At 41.2% G+C, this 20,715-nt stretch overlaps 1 protein-coding gene across 2 annotated transcripts in view; it reads left to right on the top strand.

Moving 5' to 3' along the window:
* The window catches only part of CRYL1 (crystallin lambda 1), a 91,637-nt gene that overhangs the window by 52,520 nt on the left and 18,402 nt on the right, over positions 1 to 20,715 (top strand). For both annotated transcript variants that reach the window (XM_074958144.1, XM_074958135.1), the window contains exons 5-6: positions 635 to 829; positions 18,914 to 19,019. In XM_074958144.1, coding sequence (XP_074814245.1) covers positions 635 to 829; positions 18,914 to 19,019 — 301 coding nt within the window. The remainder of the gene's footprint in view (positions 1 to 634; positions 830 to 18,913; positions 19,020 to 20,715) is intronic.

Below are 20,715 nucleotides of genomic sequence, written 5' to 3'. Positions count from 1 at the left end.
GTACCCTAGAGTTCAGAGTGGGGAAGGAACCTTGACAGAGGCACTCTGTCTTGTAATTTTCTTGGAATAGCGTTTTATGTCATATTCACTAATGCACCCAGAGTATGTTAGGGGGCAGGTCAATATAATTTAGTAAGTAAAATAAATGAATCTTGAAAAGAAGTTATGTAGACTGCTTGGAAGTGTAGGTCACTTATGACAACAGCAAAATTATTGCGGAAAATCTTTCCTTTGAGATGCTCCCTTGAAAAGAGGTATGTTATTTATAATCAGCATCTGAATAACAAACAGTTTTGAAAATTAGAAATGAATTAATTGAATTGAGTTCGCATAAAGTACACTGATAATATTGGAGTGAGCTCATGCTTGGTGTAACTCCATTGACTTCTGTGGAGTTACAGCCATGGTGGATTTGTCCCCCAGGGCCTGATTCTCTGATATGTTGAGTGCATGCCATTCTTGTTGTGAACTGGCTTTGTGAGTGCCTTGTACTTTTGAAGATCAGGCCCATCCTGTTTATTGGAAAAGGCCCATTCTGTTATAAAATTGTACAAGTAAAAATAGGCTTTACATTTAATTGATTCAATGTAACAATGTTAATTAATACAATTTTTTTTTGTTGGTTCTTGTTAAGGTAAATCCACCCTATTATGTGCCACTGGTTGAACTGGTTCCCCATCCAGAAACAGAGCCTTCTACGGTGGATAAAACCCATGCTCTGATGAAGAAGATTGGACAGTCACCCGTCAGATTAATCAAAGAGATAGATGGGTTTGTTCTGAACCGTCTCCAGTATGCAGTTATAAGTGAGGCATGGAGACTCGTGGGTGTACGTGTAACTTCATTTTCTTTACATATGCTACTAGTTTTATAGGCACAACAAACAAAGAGTATTGTAGTATTTAAATTTCCTTTAGCTTTCTGTCTTCATCATTATTAAATGTTCAGCCCCTTAGATTACATGAAAATAAAGACAAGTATGTAAATTTTACAAAAATTAGAAGTTTTGATGCTATTAAATACTGAAGACAGAGGAAGAAAAGCTAAATAATAGCAAAACGAGAAACACTAGAGCTGTTCCAAAATATGGTCATTTTCAGAATAGCCAGAAGAGCAAGGTTAAAGGGTCAGAAACCACAATACTGATTTTCAGGTTGTCTCTTTTCATTTCCTGCTGCTTTCAGAATGTTATTGGCATACTTTTTGCGCTCAGTGAAAGGGTAATGAAAATAATATTTTAAATAGAAATCCATTTACCTTTCAGGAATTCCTCTTTCGGGTAGCTATTTGATACTGGTATTTAAAGACAGATTTCTCCACCTCCTTCCCATTCAGACTTTTAGCTCATAATCATCTGTTTGTGACACTGCAACTTTTCCCACAGCAACACGTTCTGTGCCACAAAGTATGACCTTTCAGCAGGAGGAGATGAGTAGTGCACCCACTATTACTGTGGGAGATTAAATTGTGTTTTGAACAGGGCCAGTTTTTTTTCTTGAAGAATGTTCTGGTTTCTCAAGCTGTTTAAAAATAAAAAAGCACAGGAATCTCAAGTTTGTAAGTCATCATAATTAGAGTAATAATAACTAGATGTTTATCTACCACACTTCCTGAAGGATCGCAAAGCACTTTACAAATTTTATATTTATATTTCAGTTCACCCATAACTGATGCACAGCCTCTGTTCATAGTCCCACAGGAACACCGTCTAATAGTTTAGATCAGGAAGTGAATAAGAAGGCTGCAACCAGTTTATACTATGTTGTGGGGTATTGACTGACCTGGAATGTATAATGGGAATTGCTTTTTATAAACAAATAATTCTGACAAATAAGTTCAAATAGTGAACAAAATGGTGCTTGAAGTTCTGAAGTATAAGATATTTCAATGTTTTAGTTAAAGAAGAAAGTGTAACAATGCTGTGATTCTAATTGCCATGTATTATGGTGTAGGTTCCCCTCAGATATGTTAGTTTTAAGTTGTCCTCCATTTGTGTTAAGTGGGATAATAAGACAGTTACTCTGTCTCAACTCAAAAGAGAGTGAAATGTAGTGAAGTGTTTAAATCGTTGATAGTTGAACCTCCAGGAACAGAACACTCATCCGCAAATCTCAGGCTGCACTCAAGTTTCTAAGGACACAAGTTCATAGGGCCCTTTGGAATCTTTGGTTCATGTGTTCCCTGTGTGCTGGAAGAGTCTGGAGTATATTTTTGGTTATTTTTCCTGAATTTCTTTATCAAAGCCCTCAGGGAGATGATCAGCCTTCACTTTTTCCAGCAGCCTCATAAGTGAGTGTATAATGCCTGCAGCTTTGCAATCTCGCCAGTGGATAATTGTCTCAAGTGAGGCTGAGGTTTGGAAAGTTAAGGACCTTACTACTGGCATATGTTAATCATGCTTGTTTTTTTCTACTCTCAGCACCCAGTTTCACTTTTGTCTGCCATTATACTTGCCATAATTTCTGCACTTGGATCAGACCCCACTGACTTTGTTGTATAATTTTATTATTCTTCTCCATATAAAGACATATGTATTACTAGTGTCAACACAATTAATGAACAATGTAGATTAATAAGTGCTTGGGTACCTTGGTGATATGTGCCTTTACATACCTAAGAGACAGACAAATCCCCTCCCACCAAAAACCTACAAATCTGCAAATGCCTTGCCCTGGTCTGATTCTTCAGCATTTTTATGCAGGGCAGGTGCACTGTGGACCTTTAAACAGACGTTGAAGAGTCCTTAGTCTGTCATCTCGTCCTCTATGTGGTTAGTGGATGGATCTGTTTTATTTATACTCTGTCAGTTCCCATCCAACAGTCCATTAAGAAGTGAACTTTGAGGAGGAATTTGAAGGAAGGAGATGGAGGCTGCATGGCAAATGAGATTGAAGATGTTATTGCAAGTGGAGAGGAAAGGTTAGAGAAATGACAGAGGTGCCAGAGGATGCAAAGAGGACATGAAGGGAAGCAGAATTAACACAACATAAATCCTGAGTGGCAGAGTGGTGCAAGAGGAAAATGTAGGAAAAGCAGTGGTATGTAGAGCCTTGAAGGTGGGCGATTGGAATTTGAGGAATTAATGTGGAAGGAGATGTAGAGCCTTTGAAGAGACTCAGGAGGAAGAGGATGTGCTCAGAGGGGCAGCAGAGCATCTAGCTCCCTCAGGGATTATGCTTTAATGGACTTTCCTCCGTATTTTGAACTTTTGATCAAAAATATCGAGTCCATAGTTCTGAGCTATTTTTATTGCAGGTGCTTCCAACAGATCTTGGAAAGCTAATGAATTCCTCCTTCCCCACCCCTCCACCCCTTAGTGTCTCCAGTAACATAAGCATCACATCAAAACCCTGGAGTTGGGTAGTACTGAATGCTCCCTATTTAAGATAATTTTTAATGATGCACAATTTAAAAGTATTTTGAAAGATAATTTTTAAAGAATTGCACCCCCCTCCCAGAGCTTGATTACTTTATGCAGGAAGTTCTTTGAAGCAGTCAGGACAAAACCAAACTGAGTGTTGGGGTATGTTAAAAGAGCTTTCCCTTAAGCATATGTTAACCTTTTTTTGAAGGATTCCTCTATGATGGCCAATTTTTTAGTTGTTGGTGCACCCAGAAAAGTACATACACATTACCTATTTCTCCCACAAAATCTGTAATTGTGAGTGCAAATACTCTTTTGAGGTCCCAAAGTGAACTACTGCACATGCAAATCAGTAGTAGTAAAGCACACTGGATTGTGCATGCAAATACAGTATCGTAGGCATGTGTGCACTTTTTATGCACACGTTGCTCCCACAGTGGAAAACTTTTGCTCACTACACTCAATATCCAAAATTTTGGTTTCTGTGAAATAATGATACTAGGACTTTAAGTGTTCGTGGCATTGTGTATATATGGCTAAAATTTTCAAATTTAGGTACCTAAAGTTGGGCATCTACAATAAGTATATTTAGCCACCAAAATAAGTGGCTTGATTACCAAAGATGGTAAGAAAACCAATCCCCTTTGAATTCGCTGTAAATTATATGGGTGTCCAGAATTTTGGAAAATCAGGCCTCTGACTTTGTGTCTAAAGATGGATTTAGGTGCCTAACTCTCTGAAAGTTTTGGCCATATTTGACAAAATACTGAGTACAAAGTGTTAAGAACTTGAAAGTTCCTAGTTAATTGTTAAAATGTTGACTTACAGTTTTGCATTCTCTAGCTTGCTTTTAATTAGAGTTGGACTTTGACCACTAAGGAGATAGTGCTGACAAAGAGGCATGAAACTTGCTTGCTTAGGTTTTACCCAAACCTCCAAGTTTTACACCCCTGCCCCACCGCTATTCTGTTCTCTTATAACATAACTATATTTCAGACAATTATGGTTGTAATCATTAACCACTTGATGACTAAATTTACATTCTGTGAGATTATACAAATAGAATAACTCAAGTATTATTGGGACATTGTGGTTCCTAGCTTTCCCTACTACTTTCTTGCCAATTTTTGCAATTTTATTGCAAGTTCTGTGATTCTTGGTGTTTTTCTAAACGCCTCAGCTCTTGGAGTCATGTTGCTATGCGAGAATCTCAGCTTTCATTTAAAAAAAAAGTCACTTTCTAGCCCTCAAGGATGAGAAGAAAATCTTGTAAATGTGAACTCTAAAGGTACAAAAAACAGTTAAAAGAACCCCCATATATATGTACATATATTGTGTCAATGGCTTGATTTTGTGAGGGCGTCTGACTCATGATTTTTGAACTCTTGGGGTTGGCAATATTACTGCTCTTAATAAAGAAATATTATATGCCTCACACAACTTGCTGCTTAACTCCAGCAGGTGTGCAAGCGAGGTAAGACAGTGGTCATGCCTTCTTGGGGGCAAAGGGCATCACTGGGCATGCTGGCTGGTCAAACAGGCTAGCACTTAAGGGCATGTTGTGTTTAGAATCTGGGTGTCTCCTGTGACCTCTCCTCATTCACTACACCCTGGCAGGGGGATCCACAATTTAGCCCGTAAAGTATTGTTGATGGAAATGCACTAGTAGAGATACAACGGATCCTTGAAAGTGAGATCTGATTTAAGAGCAATCATTTAAAAACTGTACAGTTATTTAACTTGTTTAAATTTGGTGCAGTTTCTCTCACTTTATGCTGTTTTTCAGTGGTGATCATTACTTAGCATGAACTCATTCATGGCACTTTTATGTTACAGAGCCAAATTCTGTTCAGTTATATAGGAGCAATCCCACTGATGTCAGTGAAAGGACACCAGGGTAACCTTGGTTCCATTCCTGCAAACTCTTACACATCTGCAGAAAATACACAGTCATATGCATAAGTCTTTCCAGGACTGAGGTGTATGTGCAGAATTCAGCTCAGAAGTAGCAGAAAAATTTAGAGGAGAAATGAACATATAGTAGAACCTCAGAGTTACGAACTGACTGGTCAACCACACACCTCATTTGGAACTGGAAGCATACAATCAGGCAGCAGCAGCAGCAGAGACAAAAACCCCCAAACTAAATACAGTACAGTACTGTGTTAAACATAAACGACTAAAAAATAAAGAGAGATTTATAAAAAAGATTTGACAAGGTAAGGAAATTTTTTCCTTGCTTGTTTCATTTAAATTAAGATGATTAAAATCAGCATTTTTCTTCTGCATAGCAAAGTTTTAAAGCTGTATTTAGTCAGTGTTCAGTTGTAAACTTTTGAAAGAACAACCATAATGTTTTGTTCAGAATTACCAACATTTCAGAGGTACGAACAACCTCCATTCCTGAGGTGTTCAGAACACTGAGGTTCTACTGTATGTATCAGATCCATCAAATATGTTAAGCTTAAGGCCCTGTTCTGATCTTCAGAACTTAGGCTTGTTTATCTTGACTTTCATTTGGTGATGTATCTTGCATGTGATTTGAAGGATGTAGTTCCCAGTATTTTGCTCTTTACAGCATTGCAAAATGGCAAGTAGGAGAAGATTTAGTTCAGGACACATTTTATTGTTCATTTTATATTGTGCTATGGTTAAAGCAAACTTAAAGAAACAATACAAATACACGTGCATAATTAAACAAGTAATCTTATTCCTCTGTAAATATGCACTGTATGCAAGGGGGAAACAGGAATATTTTAATCATGCTGTCCTAAAAAGAAGAATTCCTTTGGAGCTGGGGATGTTGTCAGTGGTCCATCCCCTGTGCCTTCCAGAGCCTGGTTCAGAAAGATGCATACACCTAGTCCTACATACCCACAATAGATCATACTCTAGAAGATGTTACACGAAAGCCAATGGAATCTCTTATCAAGTGCTACAATGTACAATCAATGTCAGGGGTTAAAGAGAAATTTAGAATATTTATTTAAAAGTAGATTAGATTACAAAAGAGATGAGTTTTAATGCCAAAAAAAATCATTTTGTCCAATGATTCCAAGGTTACGATTAAGAGAAGATGATGGTATGAATAAATTACTGACAACAGTTTATTCAACCTGTTAGCATTTTCTTTGTTTCTTTGCTTTAAAGGGATGAGAAGCTAAGGAAAATTGCTTACTTTGTGCATTTCCTAATCCCTTTTAAAGGTGAACAGCAAAGCAAAAGTAGAGTTTATGCCTTTTCCCCCTCATTTATGCTGTAGAAGATATCCTTTAAAAATATCCTGCTTGTTTTTCCACATTAGGAATATCGAGCCTATCCTCTTCTGGAGTTCTTAATTAGGGCTAGGGAGAGATACAGCTCAGGTTTTGTCCTTTTATGATATCACCATGCAGGCCTTTGAATGATCTTGCTGAGGTCCTCCGACAAAGAGAGGGAAATCTAGACATGATGGGGCAGATCCTTAGCTGAATCCAGTAGAGCTATGACAATTTACATCAGCTGAGAATCTGCCATGGTATTTCTAGAATAAACAAGCACATAATTTTTGTGGGCAAAACTCTGAAGACTTCATACATTTCAGTCAGCTGAGTTGTGAATTCTTAAACCTCTCACAATTCTAGATACCTTATTAAAATTGAATATTTAAAACACATGCGTATCACACAGAAAAGAGGTGATAACTTCATTGCTTTTGAGCAGGTGCACTGTGATCCAATTTTAATACTAGCCTTCCATCACTTAAACCTCTCAGTAATAGGTATGAGTTTTATATACACACAAATAAGACAAAATTATCTTCTCCAAACCTAAGATGTTTCAATCCACATTTGATTTTGCTTTTACCCATCTCTGGGTCAATATTTCCATAGTCTCAGTACATTTACAGTGTGGTATCCACCGTGAACTTAGGGTATGTCTACACTATGAAATTAGGTCGAATTTATAGAAGTCGGTTTTTTAGAAATCGGTTTTATATATTGGAGTGTGTGTGTCCCCACAGAAAATGCTCTAAGTACATTAAGTGCATTAACTCGGCGGAGTGCTTCCACAATACCGAGGCAAGCGTCGACTTCTGGAGTGTTGCACTGTGGGTAGCTATCCCACAGTTCCCGCAGTCTCCGCTGCCCATTGGAATTCTGGGTTGAGATCCCAATGCCTGATGGGGCTAAAACATTGTCGTGGGTGGTTCTGGGTACATGTCGTCAGGCCCCCCTTCCCTCCCTCCCTCCGTGAAAGAAAGGGCAGACAATCATTTTGCACCTTTTTTCCTGAGTTACCCGTGCAGACACCATACCACGGCAAGCATGGAGCCCGCTCAGCTCACTGTCACCGTGTGTCTCCTGGGTGCTGGCAGACTTGGTACTGCATTGCTACACAGCAGCAGCAACCCCTTGCCTTGTGGCAGCAGACGGTACAGTAAGACTGGTAGCCGTCATCGTCATGTCCGAGGTGCTCCTGGTCGCCTCTGTGAGGTCGATCAGGAGCGCCTGGGCAGACATGGGTGCAGGGACTAAATTTGGAGTGACTTGATCAGGTCATTCTCTTTAGTCCTGCAGTCAGTCCTATTGAACCATCTTATGGTGAGCAGGCAGGCGATACGGATTGCTAGCAGTCCTCTTGTACCATCTTCTGCCAAGCAGCCATGAGATGTGGATGGCATGCTGTCCTTCTGCACCGTCTACTGCCAGCCAAAGATGTAAAAGATAGATGGAGTGGATCAAAACAAGAAATAGACCAGATTTGTTTTGTACTCATTTGCAACCCGCTCCCCGCCCAGGGGACTCATTCCTCTAGGTCACTCTGCAGTCACTCACAGAGAAGGTGCAGTGAGGTAAATCTAGCCATGTATCAATCAGAGGCCAGACCAACCTGCTTGTTCCAATAAGAACAATAACTTAGGTGCATCATTTCTTATTGGAACCCTCCATGAAGTCCTGCCTGAAATACTCCTTGATGTAAAGCCACCCCCTTTGTTGATTTTAGCTCCCTGAAGCCAACCCTGTAAGCCATGTCGTCAGTCGCCCCTCCCTGCGTCAGCGCAACGGCAGACAATCGTGCATCTGAGTTGAGAGTGCTGTCCAGAGCGGTCACAATGGAGCACTCTGGGATAGCTCCCGGAGGCCAATACCGTCCAATTGTGTCCACAGTACCCCAAACTCCACCCGGCAAGGCTGATTTAAGCGCTAATCCCCTTGTCAGGGGTGGAGTAAGGAAATCGATTTTAAGAGCCCTTTAAGTTGAAATAAAGGGCTTCATGGTGTGGACGGGTGCAGGTTTACATCGATTTAACGCTGCTAAATTTGACCTAAAATCCTAGTGTAGACCAGGGCTTAGAAAACATAGAAAGTAGAAGGTTCTACAGCGTCAGCACTTGTAGTTGCACGTAGTGGTTATCACTCTAAAATGTTAGGGCGGGTGTCAACTAGTTAATAGAGAACTTGCTTGGAGAATTCAGAAATAAATATTAAAAGATGCATGTTTTTAACATAGAAAATTGTTTAAGATGATCATCACCCCAGAAATTGTGGGCTATGCCCTTATTCCAGAAGAGATCAGTTCTGTTTGATTTAGCTTCTTATTCTCTGATGATCAGAAAAGTACCTTGAATGATTAGTTCATAGGTTCCTCTTCTCATGGCTATTCCTTTCTCTTCTCGGTAAACTCAGAAGAACAGTAGGGATTAGATTTCCACAAGCATACGCACACCTGTACATAAATCAGGGTTTGCATATATACATCAGAGTTTGCACCAAATCAGGTACAAACACTTCTGAAAACCTGACTCTCTCTAAATTTTCCCTCTGTAGCAGGAAAAAATAAAAACACGGGTTCCTTTCTCAGCAGGATCAGATAAACACTGTGGGCCAAACTGTGGTGTAAATCAGCAGAGCTCTATTAACATCAATGCAGCTATGCTGATTTACACTAGTTGAACATCTGACCCTGTGGGTATGTCTTCACTGCACAATTAATCTGGCTTCTTACTTGGCTATTACTTAGCCCACCCCCTCCACCATACTCACAGAGAAATCTCTGACCTGAGTTTGGTGGTGCTTCAAGCCTGGACTAGCTTACACAGTTTGGGCAGTGGATTAGAGCCAGAGTTCCACTTTAACTTGGGCTACAACACCTCCACTCCTCTCCCACCACAAACTTTAGAATGACCATGCAGGCAAAAATCACTCAAGTGCTGATAGTACTCCAGTGTCCATCCCATAGTTCCCCCTGAAGGACTGACAGCTTTTCCTGCAATTGACTGGGAAAGAATCCTGGAGTGTCTCAGCAAACAGATTCCTGGGATGTGCCCCTAGAGACACATGTGAGAGTGCAGAAACAGTGAGGACACAGTTGTGCCGATACAGCTTTGCAGTGGGAATGCTCATACGTGGGCTAGGCTAACCCAGGTGCTGAGACCCAGTTGCCAATCACACAGGCTACTGTACAGTGAAGACATACCCTGTAAGTCTTCCTTTTGCACCCAGAAAAGTAGCCACCCAGCTTCATCCTTTGCTTTTTTTAGAGCATTCCATCATAGGCCTTCTACTCAATGTGAGACAAAATTCAGAACTTTGCTGCCAAAAACCACTCTCCCCCTCCCCACACCCTCTTTATGGTTGTGTCTTAATGAGCCACACCTGAAGGTTCATTAAGAGATCTAGCTCCTTTCCTGTTCATATGGTTCTGAAGTATATACACGCCATCACAATATTCCATTTAAAATTCCAGACAATTTGAAACTGTTTGACTTAAGTTTTAGTAGAATATTTCACATGAAACTATCCCAGCAGTAAAAAATATGTGTGTCTGAAATTCAGTTTTATGGGTATGATGCAACAGTTAAAAGTAACGCACCATCATTATTAGTCAGCAACATGCTCATGTTACGAATTACACCTGAGAGGACACGCACACAAATGCTGCGAATTATACCTGATAGGACACGCACACAAATGCTACGAATTACACCTGGTAGGACACGCACACAAATGCTGCGAATTATACCTGATAGGTCACGCACAGTTCGAATCTAGGCTGAGGCACGTAAACAAAGTCTACAACTGCAGAGTTCCCAAAAGACACTAAGTTTATTACGCTCGAGCGTGGTGCCCCCCTGCTAGCCAGGAGGGGAACCCCGAATACAGATTATGCAAAGGTTATATACTTTTTAGCAAAGCATGTTGCCCTCGTGCATCGGAAACCTTAGCCAATAAACAAACCCTTTTCTTATCTACCACCTATCCCTGCTTGGTGCATTCCTCATGAGCAACTGAGCAAGAATGTTGTGTTATGCATGGAAGGATAGTTTAATGCTAATACAAGCAATTTACATATTTAACCACAACAACATGAGTAACATGGCAACTTTGAGCATGCATGTTTTACTATATTTTGCTTTTAATAATCTCTTTCTGGCTCCCACTCAGCATGCTTCTCAGCATGAACGATGACTTTATCACAGTCTGCTAAATACTGCTCTGCGTTGGGGCTGTGCCCATTTGGAACTATGGAGGGAACTATGCTTAGATGAGTATTGTTAGGTAAGATTTGCTTCTAAGGAGCATGCTGCAAAACATCCACAAAGGGAATTATGTTTCAGGGAGAAAAATGGGTATTCTTGTTCTTTTGGGCACCTAGATCCTGAAAATACATCGCCCCCCTCCAACCCACTCCGTCAACCACTGCCCATCATCCAAATTCCCCAGTTCCAAAGGTCTCAAAGGTTTCAGCAGAGTTTTTAATGGTTAGTGAATAGTCCTGAAAGCATTTGTTGAGGGACCAAATGGGCACAGTTTTTGTCACACTCAGTTTCTAGATAGTACCTTAGCTGGGGTACAGTTAATTGGGGTTCAGTTGCAGTGTCCTGATTTTTCCATGCAAGTTTCCCCATTGCCCAGAGATTGACTTTGCCAAAGTAGTTCTCCAAAAGGAACAGCACATAATCCATCTACAAAAATGATTAGCACTGAATAAATCCTATTTCCAATTCCAGTGTGACGCAGCAAAGGAGCTCTATGTTTAGAATTTTCTAGAAAGCCAGTTGGCAGCCTGCGGAGCGCTTGCCTGTTTAAAGCAGTCAATGAACTAACAACCAGCATGTTAGGTTAAGGATACTTTTTATGGTGGATGGGGGCAATAATTTTACTTAGCCACCTGTCAAAATGAGTCTTTTTTTTTTTTTATGACTTGATTTTGGTTGTGGTGGGTACTGAAGAAATAAATAAATAAAATATGCATTGTTGATGGAGTACCACAGTATCAATGTACGGTAACAGTTCCTTGGCGGTATTATCAGGTGCTCAGATGCTGTGGTGATAAGGGCCATACTTGTACCTAGACAGACCAGCAGTCTTCATGAAAGTGTCTTGAGTCCACTTGAAGAATACATTAGTGGTCCATATAACAATATTAAACCAATTCCTTTTAAACAAGCAGCTGCCTTCTCAGTCTGCTGAGGACTGCCTCTGCTGGGAACTGAGCTAGGGAACCTTGGTCCTGGTCTAAACTTAAAACTTTTTCCAGTACAATAATGTTGGTTGAAGGTATGATATGTATATATTAAACTACAGCTTATTTCATTTGGGGAGCTGATGTTTAAATGTTTGCTGGTATAAGCTGCATCTAGACTAGAAGAGTTTATCCTTATAGGTTTACCAGCAAACCTTTTCTACTGTAGACTAGGCCTTCAAAAGCAGTAGCGTTACCAATTTACTCTAAATGGAGTATCCAATAACTGCCATCAGCCACTCTGAGGCAAGACCACTGGAATGAGATGTCTGACAGAAGAAAGGCAGACCATTCAAAGTCTGTCAGAAATCACTTTGTCATGCTATTTTGACTTATATGTCACAGCAGCACTCAAACCGCTCAAGCATTTGTGGCCACAGCACTTCAGTATCACTTGCCTCCCCTTACTCCAGATTCACAGTGGTCCTACTTTTGCTATACTTGGTCAGTATGTTTCAAGCTCCAGGTCTCTGCCTGTGTCTGTGTTTTCAAGGTCACCCATCACCACGGGTGCCTTCCAGGAGAAGTTAACACACAAGCATCCCTTTCTTTCAGGCTTGCTTGTGGGAACAAACTTCATGTTTATTGTTGGGATTTTTGTATAGATCAGCTATAGCTATTATACGTTTTTTAAAAGGGAGGAACAATTAGCATATCTCAAAGACTTTTTGCTGTTGTAATCCTCATCCTTCCACTTTACTTCCATTATCATCTTCGCTGTGTTATATCTTAGATTGTAAGATCCTTGTTGCAGGGACCTATCAATTTATTTGCTAAGCACTGTACACACCCACAGCACTGTATAAATAACAGCGGAATCCATTTACAGTTCCTTATCAGTACCCCACCTTTGTACAGTGGCATGGGACTATATTTCAAAATCAGACAGTTGGGCTCTATCTTACTCAAAAGATAACCATAAAGCTGTAGGGAACTCTTCCTGCCACCCAAGATCATTTATTACAATAGTTGCTTTGAGATAGTTTGGTCTTGTTTTAAAATTGAGGACTGTCTTCCTTTTGTTGATTGATCTTCAAGACCTTATTACAAATATGAAGCTGGTGTTTGGAGTGGTTCATATGACATGGCCACGGAAATCGTGAGGAGTAACAAGGCAGTTTTTCAGGAGGTAATGATCCGCTCACACTAAGGTTCTTGAAACCAGCATCAAACTTGAGCTCCTGGTTAGAACCTTTCCCTGCCGATGAAACTTGAATGTACATTTTAGGATTCTGTAATTTTCCTCTATATGAGACCTGGTAACAGTTTCAATTTATTTTTTGTTTAAAAGTGGGTTACTTGTGGCTTGTCTAATCTAAAGGAAGAGAAGGGAAGAACTGGAAGCCCTGTCATTTGGCCTTTGTTACCAGCCTCTTGCAAAGGCAGTCATTTTTGTGTCCATTCAGTTAGCTTTCATAGCAACCAGGTACGCTGGCTTCACTCCCTAGCCTCTGTACCTCTCCATTCTCAGTTGAATAGCTTTGACATTCCCTGAGTATTGACAGGGATCTTTATTTCTATAATCATTGTTATCTGTTGTTTTATTTGTATTACAGTGTTTAAGACAGAATAAGGAGGACAAGGTAGTGGCTTCACTGGCTAGTTTGGGAAGGGTGTTCCATACATGAAGGGTGGCATGAAAGAAGATTCAAAGATGCCAGTGGGAAAAATTGGACAAATGGATGACTGAGGCTAATGCTGTTGGGAAGTGGGGTGGATGAAGGGGCAATGGAGTGAGGTACATGAGCAGAAAAGGAAGGAGGCGCGGAGCTGTGCTGGGCCTTAAAGATAAAGACAAGAAGTTTGAATGTGATTAAATGGAACATGGGGGAGTTGGTGGAGGGATCAAAGAGAAGAGTGACATAGTCAGAGTGACAGGACAGGAAGCTGTGTTTTTAATGGACTTGATGAAGATGAGATAGGTGTCAGCGAGGCCAGAGGAGGAGGCGGCGGCAATAGTCAAGCTGGGAGAGGAGGGCCTGGATGACGGTCTTAGTGATGTTCAGAGAGAAATGGCTGGATCTTGAACATGTTGCGGGGGAAGAAGCAGTGGATTTAGACAAGGGGGCCAGAGAGAAGACTGAGTCAAAGATAAATCTCAGGTACGGGCCTGAGTGAGGATGGTGATGCTGTCAACAAAGAAAGAGGCTGGCATGCAGGGTTTGAGAGGAAAGGTAAGATTCAGTTCTGGCCATGCAAAAGTTACATTGCTGGTACGCCATTGTCAGAGAGATGGGCCAAGATGTGAGATTGGGTGAAGAGATGGGGTAGAGGTAGACTTCTGAGTCACAGGCATATGGATGGTGATTAAAGCCATGCAGTGAATAAGCTCACGAGAGAAGTTGGGGACCAGAGGTGGAGCCCTGTGAGACCCGTCCCCTCACAGACAGTGAGAAAGGGAAGAAGAACCCTGCAATAGTCAGACACCCTGAAGGAACAACAAGACAGATCGGGGAAGAACTGGGAAGGGACGGAATTGCAGCAGCCTAGGGAGAATAAAATTTCAAGGAGGATGTGATTAGTGGCATCACAAGCAGCTTAAAGGTCAAGGATGGAGCAAAGGCCCTGCAGCATAACCAGGAAGACGTCATTAACAACTGTGGTGAAAGCAGGATCTACCTAAGGCGCTGATCCTATTGCCAGTAAAGTCAATGACTATGCATGTTGCAGGGTTACCACCACCTCCAGATGAACATATATTTCACTATAGCTCAGCTTCCTCTTGCCATTTGCATAAGTGCTCAGCCGACAGGCTTATCACTGACTGCTTGGGAGGCAGAGGGGGACAATGCCTTCAGGAAGGTTGGGTTCCACACCCAAGCACAGTGGGTTGGGAGTCTTTCTTCTTTACTTTCTTCCCATAAGCACCAACCCTTGAGGAAAACACCTTGCTGACTGCAGCTTTTTTCCTTTCCCCTTTGCTGAATCATTCCACCAGCTAACACTCTCCTTCACTTTAAATGGGAGCTGGAACATTCCCTAAGGGAATTAGTTTAGTGGATTCCTTATTTGATTTTCTTTAATTTGTGAAGAAGTCATAAAGCTAAGGAAACAAAGGCTTTTGTTTTTATAGTGCTCTGCCTGGCAGCAGAGAAGAAAACATTTTTCTTTGAACAGCTGAGCCCACTTCACTAGGGTAATGTGAAACCTCAGCTGAAGGAATCTGTCATGCATCTAGCTGGAAGGCCATCTACTTCTCTTATTAACATTTTGACTGGATGAGACAGTGTCTTCAGGTTCAGCGAGCCATAAAGTTTGTGGAAGATATGGACTGAGAGCAGAATTGTAGTTTAATGGTTTTGAGTGTATTGCTCTTCATATCTCAGCATTGTGAAACTGGTGGGTCTATAGTAGCAGAGAGACTAATTTATTTCTTATTTGAAAATGATCTTACAGTGATTCAGAGCTATTGTGAGAATCCTGCCTGATGCTGGAGTTAAATATTATACCATTATGTTTACAGTTTTTAATTTAAATGAAACATTAATCAAAGCTCCATGTTTTGTTAGAACATTGTCATTTGTTATGTTTACATCCAAAGTCTACTTCCATTTGCAAACAGTTTTGGGTGGTTAACATGGCTTCACTGATCTGTCCCAGATTGCAAATGCAAAAATTCCATAAACAGTTGGGAGTACTTAAAAATTGTTTCAGTTTAAAATGCGATTCTAAGCTGCTCTAGAGATGAAGGATGATCTTGTGGATGAAGCACTAGGCTGGGACTCTGGAGACCTGTGTTCAGTTCGCAGGTCTGCCGCAGACTTCCTGTGTGACCTTGGACAAGTCACTTCATTGTGCCTAAGTTCCCTGTCTGTAAAATGGAGATCACTTTTTCCACCATTGTCTGTCCTGTCTAATTAGACTGCAAGCTTTTCAGGGCCTAGCAGAGAAGGGACCTGTTCTTAGCTGGGGCATCTAGGCATTACTGTAAAACAAATAATTGTATGACCTTTTCCTTGATATACAGGGTGATGTTAATAATAACAAGCCACCTGCAACAATGAATCAGCTGAGTGCTACATCCTCTAACAGGATCAACACCTGCTAACCAATTGAGATTTGACATTAAGACCTTTAAAGAGCTCCTTTTAAGGCTGTGGTGTTGAAATCTCCATTTCTTTGTACTCGGTGAGGATGTGCTCATCAAGTAAGGCTTATGGTGTCATTAGCCTGTCAGTTCTTTGCTTTTCAGTGGTTGTGTACTTACCCAGTCTTGTAGATGATGTGAGAGGTAAAGCATCCTGCTGTTATACCTTTATGGGGTTTGCAATGAAGTTCTTGTTTCTGGACCTCAGTTTGCGATTGAATCATAGCATTCAGCGAAAGGACAGGTGGAACCCTCATGTTGGGCCTCATCCTGACAGACACTGTGTGCCCTTAACTCCCACTGAAAGCAGTGGGATTTGAGGGCGCTCACAGGCTCAGGCTTTATAGGAGGGAGTAGTAAAAAGGAATTCCTTCCATCAACCAAACCTTATCAGCCACGGAAAAGAGGTAGGCCACCAGGAGGGGAGGAGAATAGCATCCCTTTCCCCTCAAACAGCAAGAAGGGAGAAAAAAAGGTAGAAGAAGCCTGACAACTCTTCTACCTTCCCAGCAGCCAGGAGAATAATTTGTTAGGTGTCCACTGGGGCGAAGTGGGCAGGCTTGATGGAATGGGGTAGAACATGGTCTTAGTTCAGTCTTAGCTTTCTAATCTGAGAGAGGGCAAGAAACATCAGTATAAAGAAAACATTATTTTCAGGAAAAGATTTGAGGCGCTGTAACCTGTAGAAAAGAAATGATGTGTCTGTCCCAACTGGTTATGAGGTGTGATGGCTTCTTTGTATGTGTACCCCAGGGGTGTGACTGCTGTGCTGAGCTTTCAACAAGAAGGTTCTCCATTTCACAGACTCAGTGTCCTGCCAGATCTGAGACTTGAGGTTGGCAGTGAACTCGAGAACCCAGGCAGTTTGAGGCTGAGTAAAGTTCCATACATGATGTAGTCAGTTTCCAGTTAAATGAGTGACACCTGCATTGTCTATCTTTAATCATCGTTTTCCCAGCTAATTCCTTGGAATGGTTTCAGGGACAATGAGAAACCTGCCCTCTCTCTCAAAATGATTATTTTGCAGTAAGAGCCAGGAACTGGGGGGACAAATGCGAGAGAATAAAAGGGGGGCATGAACACTAGCTGAGATTCCTGCATTCAAAAGTTCTGCTGCAGTATATGGATTTTGATAAAATAATCTCTTGATTTGGTTCTGTCAATGATCTTATGCTCAGCAATACTATGTCCTTTGCTTCCTACCTCCTGAGAAAAGCACATAATGACTAAAATTAATTAAAATTTGTAATATGCAGATGTAGTAAATAAATAATAGAAAGTGGTCTGACAAGTTAGTGAATGTGCTTCCCTGACTACTGTATGTCCTGAGAGATCTCCCAGTTACTGTTCCTCAGTTTTATTTTAGGAAAACGCAACAAAATTTTTACAATATTTCTCTGGGGGTGGGGGGCCAAAACTTGCTTTGTGTAGATTGTAACTCCCAATCTCATCTGGATCATTATCATACAGTCTATATCTTTAGCCAGGCAGCCTGGTGGCTCCAGACGGAACAGAACAGACCTTTCCCTGGCTGCTGCTGGAACAGGAGCTGGTCCATCCCCTCCCACTCACAGGAATACTGGGTTCAGTGTGTTAATGTTTGTTTGTAAAATGTCCCCTACGGTATTGGCTACCATTCCAGTCACTCCAACGACATTACAACGTACCTGGTCCAGCTGCATGGCATTGCCTGCATCTTAAGCATCTCTTGAAGGACATATTTGGTCCTGATGCCCCGGGAGCACGAGAAACTCCAGAATTGTTGTTGTGGAGAGAGCTCCATAGGGTCAGCCAACCAGCTATAGCCTGTTACAACTTCCTGGTCCAAAAGAACTTCCCTAATTTAGATTGTCTGTTCCAGGCCTGGAACTAAGATTTGTGTATATCTTGAACCCTAGCCAATGTGGAGCTGTCTTGCAATACATTAATAACTCTACTATTGCTCTGTGATGAAGGTTGATCCATCAGAAGATTATATTTTGTTCACATTGGTCTTTGGATAGCTTACAGTGCCTGGGCATTGTCAGAACAAACTGCTGCTGGAGATGTGGGTCTCTCAGAGCCACACTGGCTCATCGTATCCTGGGACTGTCCCAGGATACAATCTTTTTGACTAGAAGTAGACAGGAGGATGAAGAGATAATGGATAGCCCCTTAAAAACTAATTCCCAGAATTGTGTTCTGGGATATATCCCATCATCTTGGAAACTCTCCAACTCGTGGAAAGCTTGGTTCTCTAGAGCACTGCTTGTAACCAAATAACTCATGTTGCTTAGGTGGAAGAGCAGACTGCCTCCTGCGATAGAAGCATGGCTCAGCGACTTGGTTGCCCTGACAGCTAAAGAGTGGGCAACATTCTGGAGAAGAGGAACTTTAGACAAATTTGAAAAGATTTGGTCTGACTTCTTAGAAAATTTTGATGAATCCCTAGTGGATGGAAACTGAGATGTCGCTCTCTTTTCCCATTCCTGCCTCCTTCCCTTCCTTCCTTTCCTTTTCTATTCCTTTACTTCTTGTGGTTTTGGGGTCTTCCCTTATTTTTTGGGGTGGGATGTTGGGGAAGAGAATAAATAAAATATGAATACACTTAAACAGAACTTCCAAGCAATTTCATATCTCTTTCTGGTTATTTCCCCCTTAAAAATAAATACTGTCCTAAGCAACCCCTGGGATCACAGAAGAGACTCATTTGTTTAGATTTGCAAAGAATATAATTTGGTGCTAAAACATGACAATCATATGCAAAAAACCCACCTCTTAAATTCGCTAATACATATAAATGCTAAACAACAATAAGTCCTGTTATAAGAGAGATGTGTCTGGGGATCTGTTTTTCTATTTGGTAGTATTTTCTATTTTGCTATAACAGATTATATTCTAAATAAAGAAACTAAGTGAAATTCTATAAAATTCTGTGCACTTTGAGATTTTTCTGTCCTTCTTTTGCCACTTAGGAAGGAGTAATATCTCCTGCTGATCTAGACCTTGTGATGTCTGATGGATTGGGAATGCGGTATGCATTTATAGGGCCGCTTGAAACGATGCATCTCAATGCAGAAGGTATGCAATTTTTATCCCTTAAGACTTAAATATAATACTTTTCAAGGCAAGGATTTCTTGCATAAAGCTTTGCTAATATTGTCTTAACAGTTCAGGCCAGTGTAAAATAGACTGTAAATGTCTTTTCTCTTTTCATAATAAGGTAGGTCTCACGTCTTGAAATCATATGAAAGCTTTCACAGTTTCAGGGTAACTGCACCTGTATTCCCCCTTCCATGTCCCTTGAGGGCAACACTTGAAGATTTCTGGCTCCCAGTCATCACCTTTCTTTGACAGAGACCTGCGTCTCTCTCCCTCCTGACTGGTGTTTTTAGGCTGCATAGCTCCCCTGGATTTATACGTGATCCTCAACAAGCCAGGCTGCCTAAACAGGCCAGTGCCTGCTTTCTTTAAGAAGGCTATAACCAGTGTATTTTCTGCAGTTATAAATTACCACACAGTTTCTAAGCAAGCACATTTATTCTTGAGGTAATAACATTACAGAGAAAACATATAAACACCAATAATAAAAACTGATAAAAGTTCCTATATACATGTTAACAGATGACTAGAGGTCACCCATCAATCTTATGCAAGTCAATTCCTTCCAATCCTTCCACAAGGATTACCCCCAATCCTGCTTGGCCATTTGCTGGATCAGAAAGAAGGCCCTGAGTCAGTTTAAACTCAGGCTGTTTATCTAAAAGTCCTTTTTATGTCTGTTGGTCTCTGGAGAATGTGGTTTGAATGTGCTTGCCAGGAGATGGTACCTCTCGAGGACGCTACATCTGGCTGATTTGCCTTAATTGGTACCCACTGTTTATTTCCTGGATGAGCTGTGGTAGCTGCGTTCCCCACTGGAGCAGAACACAATCATACATAAATCATCCATTTAAAACAATGAACCCCAATGATATGTCTCATCTTCCCCCAGGGAGGTTACATTCAATCCCGGCTGACATAATACATAAACGTAACACAATATGGGCTTTCAAGGATATTGCAGGAGATTGCCATATCTGTCACAGAAGGGGTGGATATTGAGCAACTCTTTGTCTGAGTCTAGATTAAGTTTCTGTTTTTTAACTCTCAGTAATTTAGGCTGAGTTACTAATTTTTGTCCCAATCCCTTGGAAACATTCCCCTACATGTAATTTAGCCCGGTTTTAGGGCCAGCAGCGGAAGAACAAGTCAGAAAAGTTCACCAGAGGCTGAGGTGCAAATACAAGATCACTCTCTTCGGGTGTGTGCAGGGGTTCTAGGTTCATTCACATTGATACCAATTTGATAAATGTGTCTAGGTGCGTGAGTACAAGTGTTATATGCAATGCCCTAAGCCACTGCAGTTGATCAATTAACAATACCACTTGATGTTTCTCACATGTTTTAAAGATATTGTGTTAGTCATAGTCATAGATATTAAGGCCAGAAGGGGCCACCAGATCATCTAGTCTGACCTTCTGTATGTCACAGGCCACCAACACCACCCATCACCTGCACACTAAACCCAACAACCGAAATTAGGCCACAGTATTACAGCCCACAGGAGACTAGACTATTACATGCCACAGGCAGAGAATAGGAGGGACTGAGGTGCACCAGTGCCTGAAGCCCCTGCAATGGAAGGGAAATGGTTAAGTGAGATATACCCAGATAATCCTGTCAAATGATCCACACCCACACACTTCACAGGAGGGCGAAAACCATTGAAGTCACT

The sequence above is a fragment of the Natator depressus genome, chromosome 1, assembly GCF_965152275.1.
Source record: "Natator depressus isolate rNatDep1 chromosome 1, rNatDep2.hap1, whole genome shotgun sequence".
Classification (NCBI taxonomy): Eukaryota; Metazoa; Chordata; order Testudines; family Cheloniidae; genus Natator; species Natator depressus.
This window is presented reverse-complemented; position numbering and strand designations above follow the sequence as displayed.